This window comes from Cavia porcellus, unplaced genomic scaffold (assembly GCF_034190915.1).
Source record: "Cavia porcellus strain 051 isolate PalLab524CR breed Dunkin Hartley unplaced genomic scaffold, mCavPor4.1 scaffold_2, whole genome shotgun sequence".
In the NCBI taxonomy this organism is placed as follows: domain Eukaryota; kingdom Metazoa; phylum Chordata; class Mammalia; order Rodentia; family Caviidae; genus Cavia; species Cavia porcellus.
Window position 1 is genome coordinate 76,507,500 of NW_026947485.1, and position 21,407 is coordinate 76,528,906.

At 41.8% G+C, this 21,407-nt stretch overlaps 1 protein-coding gene across 7 annotated transcripts in view; it reads right to left on the bottom strand.

Moving 5' to 3' along the window:
- Positions 1–21,407, bottom strand: part of Armh3 (armadillo like helical domain containing 3) — a 202,672-nt gene that overhangs the window by 131,696 nt on the left and 49,569 nt on the right. For 6 of the 7 annotated variants that reach the window (XR_010046018.1, XR_010046011.1, XM_063244396.1 and 3 more), the window contains 6 exons: positions 20,310–20,403; positions 16,417–16,518; positions 8,815–8,873; positions 7,238–7,303; positions 6,025–6,094; positions 4,700–4,760 (listed from right to left, as the gene is read on the bottom strand). Coding sequence is in view for 5 of the 7 variants with exons in the window: in XM_063244396.1 (XP_063100466.1) it covers positions 4,700–4,760; positions 6,025–6,094; positions 7,238–7,303; positions 8,815–8,873; positions 16,417–16,518; positions 20,310–20,403 (452 nt within the window). In the remaining 2 variants the exon portion in view is untranslated. The remainder of the gene's footprint in view (positions 1–4,699; positions 4,761–6,024; positions 6,095–7,237; positions 7,304–8,814; positions 8,874–16,416; positions 16,519–20,309; positions 20,404–21,407) is intronic. The other variant, XM_063244401.1, reaches the window with a different exon arrangement.

Genomic DNA, 21,407 nt, shown 5'->3' on the forward strand with positions numbered 1-21,407 from the left:
GCCTGCCAGCACACAGGCTGAAAATCACACATTACATCTTCTCCCCAGATTACCATCCCCTTTAGCAAATGGGAGCCAGGGATCTAGACATCCTTGAGAGGTTGACCATAGGCAATGTAGCAAATAAAGGGGACTTCCTTCTACCATCTCTTTAAAGGCAAATACTTTATCCCTGTTTTGCTTTGTTCTAATTAATGGTATTATTTTAGCCTGTTTTGTTTTGTTGAACTTCAATATACATGAAAGTATGGACAGCTATTTTGAAGAAAACGAGAGATTCTAAGACAGTCATTAGTGACTTCCCTATTGTCTGGTTTTGAAGACCTAAAGCGCCTTCCTCATTCTGTTCAGATCAGTTTTATACTATGTTGTTTTGTATGCATTCTCTGTGTGTGAAGATATGGACAACTATTTGGAAGAAAACAAGAGGCAATATGAAAAGCAGTGAAGATCTCAGGTCACCTAGCTTTGAAATTTATATCTCTTACATTGTTTCTTATGCCCTATTTTGTTCTGTTTTGTTGTGTTTAATTTTACTCCCTTTAAAATTTAAAAAAAAAAAAAGGATAGAGAGGGCCAGGAGATTAGCTTAGTGCCATAAGCTTGCACAGCTTATGTGCCTAGCAAGCACAAGGTCATGAGTTCAATCCCCAGTACAGAAAAAAAAAAGGGCTTGAGACATAGCCCAGTGGTAAATATGCCTAGTGCACATGAGGTCCTGGGTTCAATTCCCAAAAGACAAAACAAAAAAACTCACTGCTGCAATGATGTCAAACATACTACTTCTTGGGGAGGCAGGAAGTTCTTACATGCATATAATGGTTTTGTCTCAAAATGGTTCCGCTTTTGCCTGAAATCATTCTGTAGGACCCACCAAAATCTGCACCTCTCTTCTGGTAACAGCCCACAAGTTTAGGAATATCTGACTTAGGAAGAGCCTGGGTTTCCCATGTGAGAGTAACGTAAGAAGAGTTCATTCCCCCCAGGAGCTCGATTCTCACTTCCAAATTCTGTGCCAGCAGTGGAAATGGCAGCAAGAACAAAGGTGTGCAGCCAGAGTAGACCTGGGTGAGTTTTCCTACCTTTTCCCAGCCAGGCTTTTTTGTTTCCCATAAACACCTCCCTTCCTCATGACTTTCCCGACAGTATTCATACAGATAGGAAACTGTTTCCCTTCTGACCTAGATTCTGGCTCTGAGCACAAAGTCTTTCCATATGTATTCATGCTTAACCAGGTGGATCATAAATGTCTGAAGTGGAGAAACTCATTCTGCTTTCAGTTTCTCATTCTGCTAGGTGCTACTGAGAAACTGTACACAATGAGAAGGAAGAGCAGGGCCCTAGCCTGATACCCGGCTGGGGCAGAAACATTCACCCACAAAGGACTGGTTGCTTCAGATACCAAAAGCTGGAAGGGGACCTAGGACATATCTGGAAACATCCCCATGGGTAGTAATGAAGCAAGTGAACTCAGCCAGAGCATGAAATCTTTTGCCCAGCCTCTGTCAATCTGATACCTCATTAACTTCATCTCACCATTGAAGGCATTCCACTAAGAGTAGGTGGCAGGAGCCCAGAAGAGAAGAGGGCAAGACCAAAGCTCTGCCGAGGGTAAAAGCAGAGATTGACACATATCTGTGACTCTACACTAAGTACAGGACACACAATCCAATTCCATCATTCCCAGCTTTGACTGTTCCCCACTGTCTACTTAGTCTCAGGCAGCTTTTTCTTCTATTCTTACTCTTTTTCCATGTGCCTTCAACTCTAACCATCCAACATTATTTCTAGTGAGTTCCTCGCTTCTAACCCAAAACACACTCATGCTGGGCCCCTACTCCTCGCTCTTCCACCTAAAAAACTCAGTGCTCTTCAGGACTCAGGTCAAATGCAAAGTCTCTGCTGTGCCGTCAGCATAATCACTCTGAGGCCAGAGAGAAATTAGTGTGAATCTTAGATGTGCAGCTGTGACACCAGCCTGTGAGATGGTCCCCAACAATCTTGCTGCTGGTACTTGAATCCTTCACTCAATCTGTTTTGTATCACTATCCAGAGCAGCCTAGACCAGCAGCTTACAAAGAAATGTGTTTCCCATACTTCTGGGGACCATGAGGTCTGACATCAATGTGGAAGCAACCAGTGAGGTCCTTCTATGCATCACCCAAGGAGGTGGAAGGCAAGGGTGTGAGCACACACAGATGCACACTGGAGGAGGAGAGGCAGGGAGAGAGAAGAAAGGGAGAAAGGGCACAAGTAATTGGACTTACAGCCTTGAGTCCTTTTATAATCAGCTTAATCCACTTCTGAGGGCGACACCTTCATTACCTGAGCACCGTCCATGAGGGCCCGGCTCCCTGCACTGTTTATCAGAGTGGTTATGCGACCACAAGATGCAGTGTGTCACTTGGGACTAGGTGATAAAAGAGACTACGGCTTCTGTCTTGGGCTCATACTCTCCTCTTCTGTCTCGCTCCGATTTCTTGTTGTGGAGGAAACTAGCTGCCATCTGAAGCATCTCCAAGGAGAGATTCAGCTAGCCAAGAATGAAGGCCTGCCAATTACCATGAAGTGACCCTGAGAGCAGCTCTCCTGCCCTAGAGACCTACTAGAAGTCTGCAGCCTCGATTAACACTCTGACTGTGGTTCTGCCAGAGACTGGAAGGCAAAACCACTCACCTCGAGCTGCTCCTGAGTTCCCAAGCCACAGCCACTATGAGATGGTGAGCACTTGCTTTAAACCACTAGGTTTAAGGTTTCTTGCACAGCAACACTTAGACAGGAATGATAACAACCCAGGACTCACAGTAAGAAAATCTGGGTTCAAATCCAGGCAATGATACTAAATAACAAAACTGTGGACAAAAGACATAATCCCCTGAGCCTCAGTTTCTCTCCTTATAAAATGAGAAAACTGGAACTAGCATGGTCAATACTACAAAGTAAACAGCATTTTCCAAAAATGGAACATAAAATTATCAAGCTAGAAGTATACAGCACAAACAAATCTGCTGCCTAAGATACTGAGGTTCAGAGACTCCATCTAAAATAAGCAGAAAACTCATCTGCATCTGCTAAGTGTTATAAAAATAAAAAGCAGCACCATTGGTCTCTGAATTGAATTAAAGCTCAGACTCTTAAACACTCAAAAGACAAAAATGTAAACTGTAACCTACTTAAATGAAAGTAAAATTTACTACAGACTTATAAAACCAAGACTATCTAGTCTATGAGCAATCTAAAAAGCTGGAGGTCTACACTACATAGAGTGAAATCCCTTATCCCTCTCTAGATTTCAGGAATGGCACTGGAATAAGATACACCAAGCTTACTGCACATCAAGATGTCACTTGACTAAAATAATAGTGGTGACACTTCTGTACTCAGACCCAACTGAGATGCTTTTGCAGAAAGAAAATTATAGACTCCACCAAAACAATGTAAACATCAGAAAAAGGAAACTTGTATAACTATTTTAATACTAGACGTACTGAGACATCATGGGAGTAACACAAGTTACCTTTGGCTGTACAATTACAAAAGGTGCTCAAAGTGGTGGCCATTTTCTTCCTGACACTTACTAGTACAGCAAACTGCTGAAGTGTAGACACATTCTTTTGGTGGCGTATATATAATCACACTAATACAGCATGATGAATCTGGGTTAATAAAGAGAGGAATGCAGAAGTAACAAAGGAAATCCTGAGAACACCTAAAGACTTAAATTTTATTAAAAAAAAAAAAAAAAAGAAAAGAAAAGAAAAATGATGAGTTGCAGTTGCCTCTGAGCACTGTCATCACCAAGACTGGTGATGGACATCAAAGTCCCCACTGGAGACAGGGATCTCCCAGCAAGGCCTCTGGTGACATCTCACAGGGCTCTGCCAGGCTGCCATGACAGTGTTGCTAAGTTTGGACCAGAAGTTCTCTCTTGACCTCTGCATACCTTTTCTGGGGGTACAGGGAAGCCCTGCAGATTGAACTCCGGGCCTCGACACTGAGTGATATCCCCAGTCTTTTTTCTTTCTTTCTTTTTTTGGTACTGGAGATTGAACTCATGACCTCATGCTTGCCAGGCAGGCACTTATGTCCCTGAGCTAAATCCCTGGCCCTCTTTTTTCTTTTTTGAGAAAGAGTCTTGCTCAACTGCCCAGACTGGGCTTAACTTACAGTTCTCCTGCCTCAGCCTCCCAGAATAAAGGGATTATAGATGTGTGCCACCATGTTTGGCTTCTTCCTACCTTCTAACTGCTACCAACTACTGTGACACAAAAGCACAGCAACAACAACACTGGTACTGTGTATCTTTGGATTCCTAGACCCCTGTGGTCCCAGTTTCAAGGCATCAGCCTAGCTCTTCACACAGTTTATCTGATATATACAAGAATCCAAACCATACTTTGTACTTTTCCCTCCTCTGAAAAGATTCACAAAATATTTCATGAACATTTCACACACAAATGAGTTTTTCTTCAACTAATGTATACACAGAGGATAACTTTTTCAATTACTTGATTTTTTTTTGAAACAGGGTCTACCTATACAGTCTGAATTGGCCTCAAGAGGCTCAAACTTGTTGATCCTATTGCCTCAGCCTCCCAAGTGCCAGGATAACAGGCGTGCGCCACACAGCTATCACACACACAGCTATCATTTGATTCTATAAAATGCATTTGCATATGAAATGAACCATGGCACTTACATGTAGAGATCCATAGGAAACTCCTTCATCATATGTGTTACAATAAACTCTACCATCAGGTCTAAGAGAGAAAAGAGAAAAACTATCAATTAGAATGAAATCTGTATTTTGCCTTTGAGTTGGGGGCCCCTCCGGAATGCTGTGCCCTTGCATTCATACTAAATGTCAGTACCCACATGCACCCCAACTTATTTTGCATAAGATGCTTTCTGCAACACTCTGCATTCCCTGCCACTTGCAAATTAGCAAGGAAATCAGTTGAGTCTCCTATTCCTTCACGATACCCAGAACTGTCAATAAATTCCAATTCAGGGATATATGTACAGATACTTCATACATGGCACCCATCGCTCATATTTGCTAGAACAAAATCTTATTCCAAGACCAGAGCAATGAGAGAACAAGAGAAGAAATTATTGATCACGTTCTTGTAACTGGAGACTTAGCTTTAAAGCTCTATCAGGCTATCTCATCTCACTATCAAAATGCCTGATAGATACTGACTAAAAGGTCTGTGGAACAAATTATGTAGTCTTAATTACTGCCTTTAAAATCAAGCAAATGGGCAGGGAATATAGCTCAGTGGCACAGCACCAGCCTAGAAGCACTAGGTCCTGGATTGGATTCCCACTACCATAAAATCAAGCAGATTTAGGAACTGGGGATGAGCATCCAGGTGGAAATGGGATTAAGAGTTTTGCCAGTTCCCCTGGAGAAAATGTACAATGATGGAAAGACAAAATTACCCAAGATACAACCCCTCCCTATCAACTCTGTCAGCCCCTCTCCACTTAGTGTAGTCAAGAAGTTCTGGGTCTGCACACTGAACTTCAAATCTCCTGATCACTTGACTCCTCAAGTTAACAGGGAACAAGAAAGGAAGTTAGGCCGGGCGTGGTGGTGGACACCTGCAATCCCAGCACTCAGGAGGCTGAGGCAACAGAATCATTTCATGTTCAGGACCAGCCTAGGTTACAAAGTGAGCCCAATGACGACCTGAACTACCTAGCAAGACCCTGTCCCAGAAAGACAAAAAAAAAAAAAAAAGAAAGGAAGTTAGATTGAAATTTTGATCAGGAGTAAAATATGTCTAAATTTACATTATGTATCAAGTTTAGATATAATGATTTGTCTCCTTGGAAAGTTATCTTTCCTCTAAATGACAATACCCTTTACTGGACACTTTATTCAATAGGGTTACTTTACTAAACAATAATAAACACGTCTTCTCAGGCCAGCAAAGAAACGTAACTTCTCTAAGAATCTTAATCATGAGAACCAATCACTGTCTTGGAAAAATGTTGATTTTTATGCTATTAACTCACCCAACACTGCACACACTAAAGGACGGCAGGGGAGGTTCTTGTCTGCTGCCTTCTTCCTGTGTCTCATAGGCTTCACCACAAAAAAGGTAGAAAGAAATTAGCAAATACATGAATTGAGGACAACGGGCTCATCATCACATTCCTCATGCAAATAAAGCCATTGCTACAAATTTCTTCCTCTTTCTAGTGGCTGAGGTAGGGTGGGACAAGGAAGACTTATAAAGGTTCCTAGTTATCAATCAGTGTAGGCCTGTGAGAAAAACAGAGCTCATAGCCAGGCAACTGCCCACAGAGCTCCAGAGCACAGGACAACAGGAAAGCTGTTGTCTGCTCTGTTATCTACACTACGCAAGAGGCATTATTAACAAAAACAAGTTCACTGATTTGGGGGAGGTGATACAGGTTCTCACTATATATCCCAGGCTGGCTTCAAACTCGCAGTGATCCTTCTGCCTCAGCTTTCCAAGTGCTAGGATTACAGGCATGTGCCACCACGGCCATCACTTTTATTTTAAATAATAAAGTTAAGGAAAAGAAGAGAAAGCAGGGACTAGTAGCACACATTGTAATCCCAGCACTCTAGATGGCAAGCTCATACTCAGCCAGGCAACAGAATGATCAAAATAAATAAATAAAAAAGGGTTGAACATGTAGCTCAGTGGGAAAGTGCGTCAGATTCAACCCTCAATGCCTCCAAAAAAAAAAAAAAGGAAGAGAAAGGAGGAGAGAAGGAAGAAAAAGGAGGAGGAAGAGGAAGAAAGAGAAGGTTAATGGTGGGCAACTATAGAGGTAACAATAGTAGACATTGCAAAACCAAAGAGTAAGTTTCAACCCTAAACCTCAAAGTGGTATTTTTCCATATCTTCAAGCTTTAAGTTATTCCCTGATTTCCCCACCTTTCAGATGAATAAATCAAAGCACTACTTAAGTCTTTTCCAAGTTAAAACCATGCTCCACTTTAAAAATACAAGTCTTAGACCATCTCCTTGTTGAAATCTATGTTTCTGATATATTCCATTATTGCAATGGCTGTAGATCTTTGGGGTTAGGGTTAGCGTTCAATATTTTTTCAAAATTTGGTAAGGGTTATGCAAGAACTCTTTGGCAGAATTTTCTATCCACATTTTTTCTAGCAGGACCAAATTCATCCCAACACTGTCAACAAAAAAACATCTCCCACTAAGAAAAAAAAAGAAGCGGAAGTCACACCTACCATTCTATGTAAGTTTACTCGAAAATTCATGTTGTCATCATGCAAAAATGCATTGGCATATTGATCCTAATAAAAATTTAGAGAAAAAGAAAGGTGAGATCTACACTTACGAAACTCAGTTTGTAATCCAACACACTTTCTACAAATCCTTGGACTTTAAGAACTGCTTTCAAGCCAGGCATATAGCTTGATGGCTCAGCACTTGCCTGGCAAGCGTGAGATCCTGAGTCAATTCCTGGTACCAAAAAAAAAAAAAAAAAAAAGAACCACTTTCAAGAACCAGTTAGAAAACTAGGATAAGCCTCAGCCTCTATGTCAAACCCTACTGAGCCATAAATTTTTTTTACTTAGGGATAATTTCCCCTTCTATCCCTCCTCAACAATCTCTAAGAAAATTAAAAAATAATAAAAAGTCAGACCCAGAAATCTGAGACAAATGTTGAAAGGAATCTGTTTTCTGATTCCTTCTTCCTTCCCATCTGCCCAAAGAGTCAGCTCTGTTTGTGACAGCTTGAAGGTCTTTGTGGCGGTGTAGGATGCCTGTGCAGGCGCCATGTGAGTCTCCTGTTAGAAGAAAAAAGGTCTGTGCTCTGCGAGGGATGAGCTCAGTGCAGTAGGAGAACAGCCACACAGGCAGCTTGGAAGCAGCCAGACCTGCCAGCCCTGGCTTTCCTGAAGACTGAAGGAAAATCAAACATTTCCCACACAGGACTGGCAATAAGCATCCAGGCCCTTTCCCAACATCTGTCCTGAAGCTGTGACGTGCCCAAGACTCCAAGGACTAGGACTTGTTAGGATTTGTAAAAAACGACTTCTTCAAAGATTTATTTCACTAGGAAGGTTTTTTTAAAAGCAAGTACACCAGCTCCACTAATAAGCAGCTCTTCTCTAACCACCAGCTCCTAGCTTGGAGAAAAGGAGGTCATCCTCCCACAGAGAACACACAAAAGCAAAGTCTCTTCATGCAGACCACCTTGACTATTTCTCTTAAAAGAAGAAAGAGCCGAGTAAGAAATACTGAAAGGGGAGTTAGAGTGTGACTTAGCTCTGAAGTGCCTCAGCTTCTCTCAGTCTCCTGTGCCACCACGATCTGTGGGCAGGTCAGCCCACATGATCCAGCCCAGAGTGCTTCTCAGAAAACTGAGGCACTTTTTCCCCCTTGGCTCTTGTTCTCCACCAAACTACAGTCACTGTACTCTCTGAATGCTCCCACACACCCACACTTTACCCGAGGACACCTGAGCCCCTTGTCCACTTCGCTAAATGAGAAAACCCCAACATGAGCGGCTTCAAATGGGCAAGGTTATTATTTTTAAGAGTTCAAATCTCTTGTTAGAACTCTGAAGAGCCAGAACCCTCAGGTCTCAACTGTGACTGCTACCGTGTCAACATGCCCATTAAGGCTGACTGAGCCTCAGTGGTGAAGAAGATGCACGCCTGCCCTCAGAGTGCCCATCCTAGTGGGAGGAGGCAGACAAACTGTGCTCTCCAGCTTAAGGGCTCTACACAGGCAACAGGAGGGCTGCGGGCAGGGAATGAGAGCGCAGGGTTCACACCAGAAGGCAGCTGAGACTCACCTCTGCGATACATGTAAGGATGATCAGGCAGAGCTTGCCACTGTGCAGCCTGTGCTCATCTGGAAAGAAAAAAGAAACCTTTTCTGTACCCCATCCCAGCCACATTTCAACAGAGGATAAATATGCACATCACTTTCTCCCCAGCCCCAGCATTCCCAAGGGAAAATCAGAGTACTGAAAGAGTAATCCTTCCTTCCCTCCTGGCTAAAAGAATTCCCTCAGATAGGGGCTGGGGATTTAGCTCAGCGGCATAAGCACCTGCCTTGCAAGCAGGCAGTCGTGAGTTTGATCCCTGGTACCGATAAAAACGAAAAAGACAAAAAAAAAAAAAAAAAAAAAAGAATCCCCTCAGATGATTTTTTTCCTTAAATATCCTGGCAGTCTGTTAAACACCTTCTTGAGAGCCACCTAACCCTTGTAATGAGCCTCTAGATCAGTACCTTTTTTCCCCCAGTACTGAGGATTGAACCAAAGGCCTTGCACACACTAGGCATGCACTCTACCCCTGAGCTACATTCTTAATCCTAGTCTTTTAATTCTGAATAGTCAGATCCATTCCTTTTTGCACCCTCCCATCCACCAACTATAAGCACCATCATCAGTGCCCATCTAGCATAAAATCTAGAAAAGATACTAACTGTTCACAGCAAAATGGCAATAAAATCAGAAAAAAAATTTTAACTAGATACAAGAGTCCAGACCAAGCTGCTTCTTGCATTGTGCTATGACCTAGAAAGATGTGAATTTTTTTTTGTACCAGAAATTGAACTCAAGACCTTGTACTTGGCAGTCAGGTACTGTGCCACTGAGCCATATCTCTGGCCCAAGATATGAACTCTTGATCATTTTGCTTCCTAATGAAGTTATCCATCTAACAAACATTTACTGGCACAAACCATGCAGGACCCAGGAAGAGAGAAGCCAGTTCGCCCTTCCCATGAGCCAATCAGCACATGGCTGGGCAAGAACCCCTCCACACAAATCCCTCCCGGGTAAGGAACTGGCTGATCCCGAGGACAGGCTGAGTCCATAGCAACTGAGATACAAAAACAGCTAAATGTTTGTACTGTCTGATTGACTTTGCAGACCTAAGGCCAGTAGTCTGAGCATCTATTAGAAGGATGACAGTATGCAAATATGGCAAATATGGGGGGTTTTCTTCTGTATTGTTTTTGAAATCCAGTATTGTTCTCACTGTTCTGTTTTGATCTGATTTATTGTTTTGTTTTGTTCAATGCTGTTTTGATTGGTTTTACTGCTTTGTTTTATTTGATTTTACTATGTCTGATATGGACAACTATTTTGAAGATAAGATACATTATGGTAGCCATTGTTGATTTCCTATTATCCTATTTTGAAGTTCTGTACCACTTTCACTGTTTTGTTGTGATCTGCTTTTATTGTTTTCTTTTATTAGGTTTTATTCTCTTTAAAATTAAAAAGAACAAAACATTTACCTACTATGTACCTACTACTTGGAAGGCACTGTGCGAGGCACTAGACACAGCACTGACCTCAACAACGAAGTTCCCTGGTCTCCTAGAACTCAGATTCAGGTTACTTAAAAAGGCAGAGGGCTGGTTTGTGACTCAGGGGTACAGCACTTGCCTAGCATGCACAAGGACGCAAAGTCTGTTCCGCAAACAAGTAAGAAGGCAGTAACCTCTGTAGCAGAGTTCTGAACCCACGCATACACATCAAGAAAAAGCCACTCTATCACTGCTCATTAATTACCAGGGTCAGCCAAACTTATTTACTTGCTAGAAATTGTGAGTAAGGGAGTGAAATGAAAGTAAGAAAAGCAGGGTCATGCCTCATATCCAAAACAAAGGGCTCATGATTTTCAGATTAGCAGTACCCAGATTGAGGTCCATTCTAGAGAAATGACCTCTTCACAGATTGCAATGCTACCTAAGTTAGCTAATACTACTTACTCATCCTGACATTACCTACTGCTTCCTATCAATTAAAACTCTTTATTAATTAAAACCTGACAATGACATGGCATAAGAGATGGGTTCCACAAATATATTCATCTCTCCTCGAAACAGGCCATACAAAAAGGGACACAACCAAGAAATATTGCTCCATCGCTCATAAAAACACGTGATTCTGGCAGCCAGACAATATGGCTTGTATCTTGATGTCCATCCAAAGCCTCACGTGGGCATAAGTAAGGTTTTTCAGAGGTGGCAGGATCTTAATCCCTGTGATGCTGGGGTTAAGGGTACCTCCAATCTGGCAGGTAACTTGGATGGCAAATAAAGGTAGAAAGAGGTCTGCAGCTAATGCTTGCTGTTGCTGCTTCTATTGCTGCTGATTATCTTCTGCCACTTCCTGCCTGCTTTTCAATGTCCCAAGCTACCCTGCCTTTGAAGCCAGCCAATTATGGAATGAAACCTCTACAAACCATGAGCCAAAATGAACCTTTCCTCCTTTAACTTCAAGTGTTGAGTATTTTGTCTCAGCAATGAGAAAAGTTACACCAGGACATGATGCAGTGGGCCAGGGGCCAAGACAAGAAGACAGCAGGGACAGTGAAGTCACTCAACGGCCACTTTTTCCATTTTTAAAGTTAATTCTTCATCATACATAACCTTGCCCTTTGCCAAATTTAGGCTACCTGGGGAGAAATACCTAACTAAGCCTGACTTTAGAGACACTGAGACCATCCATATGGAATTATTTTTTGTTTTCTAATGGTGTTGAGAATTGAACCCAAGGCCTTATACATGGTAGGCCAGTGCTCTACTGCTGAACTATATCCCCAGGCCCCCATACTGAAATTTAATTCGCCCATAATTTCAGCTTCTATTCCACAGACTGTAAAGTAACTACAACAAAGAGGCTTATATAATCATGAAAGCTAAAAATGATTTCCAAGAGCCTCAATTCACTGGGTTATATCAAGTAAAGCTAAAAGTTCATTTTATGGGTCATGTCTATAAAATTTCTCTCTTTAGTGCTTGCTGCAAGAAGCAATAGCCTCAGGAAACTGACGCACAAGAACCTTGTTACCACTGCCCTGCTGGATCTCAAGGGCCAAGTCTCAGAGTTTCGCAGTCACAGTTCCCAGTGGACTGCTGTATGTTGAGAGCCTGTGCTGGGACCATCTGTATCCATCTCATCCCTGTGGGAAACCCTCACCCTTGAAAGAGTATGCTCACATGACAGAAGAGGCAAAAGGTGTCTCAGTATGGAAGGCTGAGCTCTCCAACAGCAAAGGCAGTGTTTTGAGTACTACAAGACTTATATTTGCTCACCAGGCATCTCTAGGTCCTGGCAACTTTTCATTCCCATATCTGTTTTTTAGCTCTTCTACATCTGTCTACCAATGTAAGGCCCCGAACCTGGCCTTCCCCTCCAACACAGATCATGTCTTTCAGCTTCAAACAAGATCCTCATCTCCCTCAAACCAGAAAGCTAACCCCTCACCAAGTAAATAAAAGTCTGCTAATGCATTTTAAACGTCTACAGGAAATGTGAACCACTTCACAAGGTATCATCTCTCCTCACAGAAAGCAAAGTGGCAAAGACAATTGTATTTTAACAATTTTGCTTCTACAGTGGAATTGGTTCTTTGATATCTAAAAACCTGATGTTGGATCCCAGACTATAATCTAATAACTCAAAATTCAGGGCCAGGGATATAGATAGCTCAGTGGCACAATGCCTGCCTGGCAAGCGCAAGGTCCTGAATTCAATACCTGGTACCCACAAAAAAATTTTTTTTTCTCACAATTCATCTACTAAAGAGTTAGCTCCTAAAATAAGATTTAAAGATTCTTATAAGACATAGGACATGGTGGTGCATGCCTATAATTCCAGCATGTAGGAAGCTGAGGCAGAATGATGGTAAGTTTGACGCAGCCTGGACTATAAAACAAAATTCTGTCTCAAAAAACTAAAAAGATTCCTATAAAGAAGTCTTTTTTGTTTTCTTCCACATACTGCGGCATGAATCCACAGTCTTGGTCCTGAACCACACCCTCAGCACTTTTTTTGTGGGTTAGTTTGGGGAAGGTGGGACAGGCTCTTGCTAAGTCACTAATGTTCCCTATATAGCCTCAAATTTTCAATCCTTCTGCCTTAGCCTTGTACACTGCTAGGATTATAGGTGTGTACTACTACACCAGGCCAAAAAAGCCTTATGGAAAGAATACTGAATATATGCCAAGTCACTAAAAGTAACTAACTTTGAAGAATTTAGTAGAAAGGACTTCTACTTTTAAGTTAAGCATCACTACAATGTTTTAATGTTTAACAAGTAATATTTCAATTACTTTTGTAATTAGGAAAAAAAACCCTCCTAAACAGGAGATGTCCACTGGATCAACCTTTAGGTACCAAGCAGAATGTAATGAAAATGTGCATTAAAGTCTGAGTGAGTGGCACATATCTGTAACCCCAGCTGCTCAGGACGATGATGAAGGAGGAGTGTAATCTGAGGCCAACCTAAGTAATTTAGTGAAACCTGATCTCAAAATAATTTTTTAAAAAAAGGGCTAAGGATGTGCTTAGTGGTACAGTGCTTGCCTACCATGCAGAAGGCCCTAGTTTCAATTTCCAATATGTTTAAAAACAAAAAAGTTTACTAAAAAGCTAGGTGTGTAGGGGCTGAGGATTTAGCTCAGCGGCATAAGCACCTGCCTTGCAAGCAGGTGGTTGTGAGTTCAATCCCTGGTACCGGAAAAAAAGGAAAAGAAAAAAAAAAAAAAATGCTAGGTGTGTTGATCCCAAGCCCCAGAAAAGGAGGAGAAAGAAGCGGGGAGGAACAAGAGGAGGAGAAAGAGGAAGAGGAAGTGGTCACTGCATGGTTCTTTCAACTCATACATGAAGTATGATCAAAAAATACTATGGATGTTTACATCTTCTTAATTTATTGTAGTAAAAGATACACCGACATTATCTCCACAAGATGCTGGCTCCAGCTTTGAGCACACAACCCACCATCCTTGTCCCTGTATGAAGAAGCTATGGAAGTTCTTTTACCTGAGTGTCTTTAGTTTTGCTGTCATGGCTGTCTAAATTGATTCAAAGTGTTTACCTTTTGTTAGTTTGTATCTAGATGTCCCCCAAGAGCTCCATGCAGGCATAGGTGGGCTTAGGGCAGGCTTGCTGAGAAGCAGGGCCTGGTCAGAAGAGGTCACCCGGACTGAGAGCTGGGAGGGTGCACCTCGCTCCTCAGATCCTCCCTTTGGTCTCTACTCCCTCCTACCACACTGTGAGCTGCTCTCTTCTGCATGGCCCTATGCCATGCTCTCCTTCCCTGGGGCCAGCTGACTAAAACATGAGCCAAAATAAGCTTCTTTTTTTAACCTGCAGGCATCAGGTACTGTGTCTCAGTAACAAAAAAGTGACCAGGATTCCTTTCATGACCATTTTGACTTTAGGGAAGATTCAGACAGAAGTCGCAGGGTGCCAGGGTACCATGATGTTTATACAAGGCTGCTTTTCCCTTGACTGGCGCTCAGCAGTAGCATTCATCAATTTTTTATCATACTTCATAAAGGCAAAACAGTACTTCCAGCCAGGGGTGGTACATGTATCTGTACTTCCAGCACTTGAGAGGCTGAGGCAGGAGGATCGCCATAAGTTCAAGGGCAGCCTGGGCTACATAGCAAGACTCTGTCTCAAAACAAAACAAAACAAGACTTCCAAGAACTACATGAGAGAGCGGCAAGAAGCCAGCTGTGGTGGCTCATGCTTGTAATCCCAGCAATTAGGAAGGTTGTCTGGAGTCTGAGGCCAGCCAGTGCTACATAGTGAATTTCAGACTAGCCTAAACTACACAGCGAGACGCTGTGTAGTTTAAAAAGTTTAAAAGAAAAAAATTAAAAAGAAAAAGAAAGTAGCAAGGCAGACAAGTAAGTACACTGGAAGGAAGAGAGACTATTTTTTTTTCTTTTTCTTTTTTTTTTGTCTTTTTCATTTTTATTGGTACTGGGGATCGAACTCACGACCGCCTGCTTGTAAGGCAGGTGCTTATGTTGCTGAGCTAAACCCCCAGCCCCTGAGAGAGACTATTTCAAGGGAGATTAAGGGCAATGTGTCTTTTATTGTAATAAAAAATTTTTATTTAAATATTCACTGTATATTTTGATCACATCTTGTGTATTAGAATTTTTTTCATTTAAAACAGTTGGAGGAAGGGGCTGGGGATTTAGTTCAGCAGCATTAAAAAAAAAAAAAAAAACAGTTGGAGGAAGCCAGGTATAGTTGCACATGCCTGTAATCCCAGAACTTGGGAAACTGAGCTAGGAGGATAGCTGCAGGTTCAAGGATAGTCTTCAACCCTCAGGAGGCTGAGACAGGAGTATCACTGCAAGTTCAAGACCAGGCTAAGGAGGCTACAAAGTGAGCTCAAGGCCAGCTCGAATTGCATAGTGAGACCTTGTCTCAGAAAGAAAGAAAGAAAGAAAGAAAGAAAGAAAGAAAGAAAGAAAGAAAGAAAGAAAGAAAGAAAGAAAGAAAAAAGGAAAGGAAAGGAAAGGAAAAGAAAGGAAAGGAAAGGAAAGGAAAGGAAAGGAAAGGAAAGGAAAGGAAAGGAAAGGACAGACAGACAATCTGGGCTACATAGTGAGTTCTAAGAAAGAAAAGAAAAGAAAAGGACAGACAGACAGACAATCTGGGCTACATAGTGAGTTCTAAGAAAGAAAAGAAAAGGACAGACAGACAATCTGGGCTACATAGTGAGTTCTAGGCCAGACTGGACTACACAGCAAGACCTTATCTCAATAAAGTAAACAAAAACCACTGAAGGAAAATACTAGATCAAGGCTACAGAAGTAGTTCAGTGGTGAGAATCGTAAATTTGAGCCTAGTCTGGGCAACTTAGTGACACAGCAAGACCAAATTTCAACCAAGCATGGCAGTGTCCACCTATAACCCCAGCATTGAGAGATTGAGTCAGGAGGATCTCTGTGAGTTTGAGGCCAGCCTCGGCTACATAATCACAGGCCAGTCGAAACTGCATAGTAGGATACTGTCTCAAAAAAACCCCAAAAATTCAAAATTAAAAAATGGCTGGGGATATAACTCAGAGTGAAGGCTCTCAGTTCAATTCCTACTGACATGAAAAAAATAAATAAATGCAGTTTTCCCTATACCCAACCCTCTTGCCCTCCACACCACATTTCTAGGAGGAGCTCTATCTCAAGCTCTAAGGAACACAGTCCCTGCGAATCTCACACCTCTTCGTGCTGCACCCGCATAGCACCCTTCTACTTCTCACCACAAGCTGATGCCTCAGTTCTTGTCCTCAAAAGGGAATTCCCTGAAGTGTGTTAATCCCAACTTCCCACACAGAAGAGTCCGCATCCACTTACCAGGGTTTGCTAAAAAGACTTGCTGGCTCTTGCAGAGATCAATGTTTTTTCCTATTCTATTTCTGAACACTCCCTCCAGCTTCAGGTTTTCCTAGTACCACTTAATCACCATCTAGCAAGGAGAAATCACTGTTGTTCATAGTTAGGACCATGACCTTGCTTAGGAGGCCCTAACAGTCGAGCTCCTAAAAGCCTCAAATGTCAGCACTGCTCTTTAATTCTAGCTGCCTGCCATCCCTCCTAGTGCCTGTGCCCCCAAAATAACATGCCTTACCTTTGGTATCTTGCATCACAATCGAACTATACTTTAAGAAAGTTATCAGCAGATTACTGGTCTGTACATCTGCATCCAGTGGGAGTTCTACAGAACTTATAACTGGAATAGAAAAGATGAAATGTGCTTAGCCCATAACATATTTCCATCTAACACGCCTACCCACATAGCCAAATTGCCAGCAGGCCAGAAAATGACTAAATAAGCTTTCCCACAACAGAGGGAAGGACAGGCACTTACCATAAAACTTCTGTCTGCTCTTTGTAAGCATCTAGAGCCCCTCCTACTTCCCAGACTGACCCCAACACTTTCTCTTCCATCTAGGGTCAGTCTCTAGGAACAGCACTTATCTCCCAACACCCTAGGAAGGTATGCTGATGCAACTTCCAACCCTCAGTAACCCCAAAAGGGCTCAGGGCTCTTCTTAAAGGCACTGTGGTTTCTACTTAAAAGAAAAAAAAGGGCTGGGGATTTAGCTCAGTGGCATAAGCACCTGCCTTGCAAGCAGGCAGTCGTGAGTTTGATCCCTGGTACCGATAAAAATGAAAAAGACAAAAAAAAAAAAAAAAAAAAAAGGATTTTAATGAATTAAGTGAAGTTTGCTTTGACGAGTCTCTTGCTTAAAATACATCAAGATTCCTTCCTAATAAGGCAAATTCTTCCTCGAATTTGAGAACAAGCCTTAGAAATACCCTAGATAGATAGATAGATATTCCCCCACCCACCCACAATGCTGGGTCTTGAACCCAGGGCCTTAGGGATACAAAGGAAGGGCTTTATCACTGAGCTACATTCCTCCGCTAGAAGTACCCCAGGTGAATGTAGTAAACGTTCAGGTAGAACTACACTGAAATTCTATCCCTTAATCCTTTAACCCATGAATTGGAACCTGAAAAGCAAAATCAGACTGTAACAGAAATACATTATTGATGGGGACAGTCTGGGAATCAAGGTTTATATAACCAGCTGCTATTTCTAGGTGAGATCTCCAAACTCCTACTCTGAGTCACACTCCACATGAACAATGAGGGACCAGACCAGGACTGACCCACACAGAATATAGTCTTAATGTAGACTTCCTAAGAGTCTAAGACTTTAAATTATAATTAGTCATCTTAAGTGCCTTTACACTAAGACATAATATATAAACAAAAAGAGCCTCATGACAGCCCAGACAAGCTGGAGAATCTATAGCTGAACACTCAGCTGAGTCTGAGATATTATTCATAATATGTATTCATAACCATAATGGATCCCTCTGGAATTATTAAGATGTATGCTGTGAATGTTCATTAACAATGGGAAATACTTGCATACTATAGACCCCTTTATGCAAGCACTGCAAAAAGTCTTACAGAAAGAAATTAACAAGCCCAACTCTCTTGGCTTGGTCCCCTTACAGTTTGGTTCCTAAGAACCAATAAAAGATAAATATACTTTCTTGTTAAATACTAAAAGGGCTTAATTCATGTTACGGGTTAATGGCCTGAAATGGTCATTTTAAATCACAGCTCTTTTGATGCTCAGAGCCCATAAGCATACCTTTGCCCAGCACAAAAACCACCACACTGGTAAGTGGAACTTCTTTCCCACTCACACACAGCAATAACTGCGAAACCATCTTATATAATATGAAGAAATATAGAAGTATATATATTTTTAGTTTACCAAAGTGCTCTCATGCCAAGGCGGAGTTGTCAAATGTCAAGTCTGAGCTGAGAACAAATGTTACAGCTAAACTGCTGGCTTTTAAAAATAATAGTTCCAGTGACATACCTTTAAATATAACTGGGCTACTGAGCAGCACTATAATTAAAAACCAAAAATTTAAAATAAGTTTATAATACTTAGGACCCCTACAGAAAGGAAATGAGTTATGAAAAAAGAAAAAGAACAAATAGGACAGAATAAAATCCTTTACAAATTAAAATCCCCTTCCAAAGGAAGTGTTATTCCTTGATCTTAGCCTTCATAATTCTTCCTAGCAGCTTTTGTCAAGAAAGACAGTCTTCTGAAAGTGGGATGGCTTGATCTTTCCACTAGAAAAAATAAAAGCTCACTGGTTGTAGGTAAAGTAAGCACAAATTCTGCCATTGCATAATCAAGTGTGTGTGTGGGTGGAAGTGTTCACAATGAACAGTTTGAAAGGCAGTTCTCCAAAGCAACCAAACCCCAACATCAGATGGAAATGAGGTATATATTTATATATGGCTTTTGATATCCATGGCAACCAGGCAGGTTTCATCCTTAAAGAGAAAGTACAGTATTTCCATTGGCTTATCTAATGACCTGAATAAACAGACAAGGAGGCAATCTTCACTACTAGCTCGTTCTCATTAAGATATTTTGGAATTTGGCTTTCAATTCTAGGAAGATCCAATTTACTGCCATGGACCTGAATACATATCTACAGCACTTCTTTGCCATACTTCCTTGTACAGTTTAAACTGTCTTAAAACGCTTATGTCACAGATCTGTATGAAAATGTAGGTACTGAGGATGTAGCTCAGTGACAGACTGCTCATGTACCACGCCCAAGGCTGAGTTTGGTTCCCAATATCACACACTTACAAAAATAACAACAGCTGGCCATGGTATACGCCCAGCACTCTGGGAGGCTGAGGCAAGAGGATAGCAAGTTTGAACCCAGCCTGAGATATGCAGTGAGATCCTGTCTCAAAATAAAAAATAAAAATGGGACGGGGACATAGCTCTGTGCAAATGCCCTGGGTTTGATCCCCAATACTGCTAACAGCAATAATAATAATAATAAACAATAACAGAAGCCAAACATGGTAGCACACACCTATAATCCTAGCACTTGGGAGGCTGAAGCAGGGGAATTACTGTGTGTTCAAGACCAGCCTGGGCTACATAGTGAACTCAAGGCTACCCTGGACTGCATAGTTTGAACTTATCTCAAAAAAAAGAAAAAAAAAGTAAAAACAAAAACAGTAACAAAAAAATTAAGGAAAAGAAACAGAACAAAGAAAGTTATTTCACATACAAACAGGAGGGAGACCAGAGGTAGTGGCAACCACCTGTAATCCCAACACTCAGGAGCCTGAAGCAGGAAGACGGCCAAGAGTTCAAATTCAAATAAGGTAGCATGGGCCTGGGGATTTAGCTCAGCAGCATAAGCGCCTGCCTTGTAAGCAGGCAGTCGTGAGTTCGATCCCCGGTACCGATGAAAAAGACAAAAAAATAAGGTAGCACAAAGATTTTTGGAACAAATTCATAATTTCTTATATTAATGGGATATCAAATGATATTTGATATATGTATACATTGGATGGTGTTTAAATTAGGTTACACATGTTTATCTCTCCTCAAACAGAATTTATTTGTTTTCTTTTGTTAACATAAGAGTTTCTTTATAGGGCTGGGGATTTAGCAAGTATGCATCATGAGTTCAATCCCCGTTACCAAAAAAAAAAAAAAAAGAGTCTCTTTATGTTGGTCTTGAACTTGAAAAAAATCCTCCAGCCCCAGCCTCCCAAGTGCTGGGATGACAAGAGTACAATATCACACCCAGCCCTTGTCACTTAAAAAAGCACTTGACTATCTTTTCCAAAATTTTCTTTGGAACTTTAGGAATCCTGAAGGACAGTACTCTATACAAGCACATTTCTTGTTTTCATGTTTGTTTTTGCTTTTGCTTTCAATTTCTGAGACAGCATCTTGCTGTGTTTGCCAAACTGGTCTTGAACACCTGAGCTCAATGATCTTCCCATCTCACCCTCTGTGGAACTACAGGCCCTGTACCCACTACCCAGTTTAAGCAAATTTCTTAACTGAAAAAAATCACTAACTGTGCTCTTTGTTTGATACAGCTATGCTCACCCTAAAGTCCTAAAATGATATAAACCAAGAAGACAAAAGTGTGAGCTTACCATCAGAGGATGGTGGCGTGGTCCCAAGCGGTGTGACTGGAGTTGTTGGAGAGGGGCTGACCGGGGTTGTCACCAAACCCATTTCTGGATGACTCTGAAAGAGGACATGGGTGGCTAAAAACCTAGAAAATCCAGCTCTCAGGGCTGAACACATTCTGCTGTCTGTCTTCATGGGTATCCTGGTCTTCTAACTGGACTGCAGGCTCATCAGGAGCAACTCCAGTATTAGTTTCAGAAGCCCTGATTACTACTGCTGCTCACTAAGCTCTACCAAGAAGCTCTGTGGGTTTGATTTCTTTAAGTAACTGGGCTATTATCTAAGTTTCTGCAGAACCATGCTAATAATAAAAAAAAAAACTAGAGTAAACAAAACTATTCAGATGATTTTACATGAAAGTGGGCATCTGCAGTCCCGTCAGAACTAAGATCCACCTATCTATAGACTCTTCTAGCCACAAAATTGACTAACAAATATAGGTAAGCTCAAAAAGAAAAGTCTTTCTGTTGTACAACAGACAGTAGTGTGCGGGGTGCAGACATAGAGAAACACAGAAAGATGCCCATTAGGACCAAAACAGACGACTCCTCCGTACGTGACCTTCCTCAGCTATCCCTCCACATCAACTCTGGAGAAGTAAACTGAGAGCAGTTTTTTGGTTTTTGCTTAATTGGGAGGGGTTTTTTTGCGCGCAGGGGAGGGGGGGGGTACCAGGAATCGAACTCATGACCTTATACTTACCAGGCAGGTGCTTATGCCGCTGAGTTAAACCCTGGGCCCATAATTTTTGGTTTTTTGAGACAGCATCTCACTATGTAGCCCTGGCTGACCTCGAACTCCCAGTGATCATCCTACCTCTGCCTCCTGCATGCTGGGATTACAGGCATACAACACCACACCCGGCTCTCTTTTTCCTTTTTTATATTTCATTTCAAAACAGCATTTAAATCTAGGCTAGGCTCCAATCTGTAACCCTACTGTCTCAGTGTCTCAGAAGGCTGGGATCACAGGCATCTGCCACCACACCAGCAAGGACAGCAGTTTAATCTGTCCTGGTTTGCAGCTTCACCAGTCCTTCACCTCCAGTTTTTTTTTTTTTT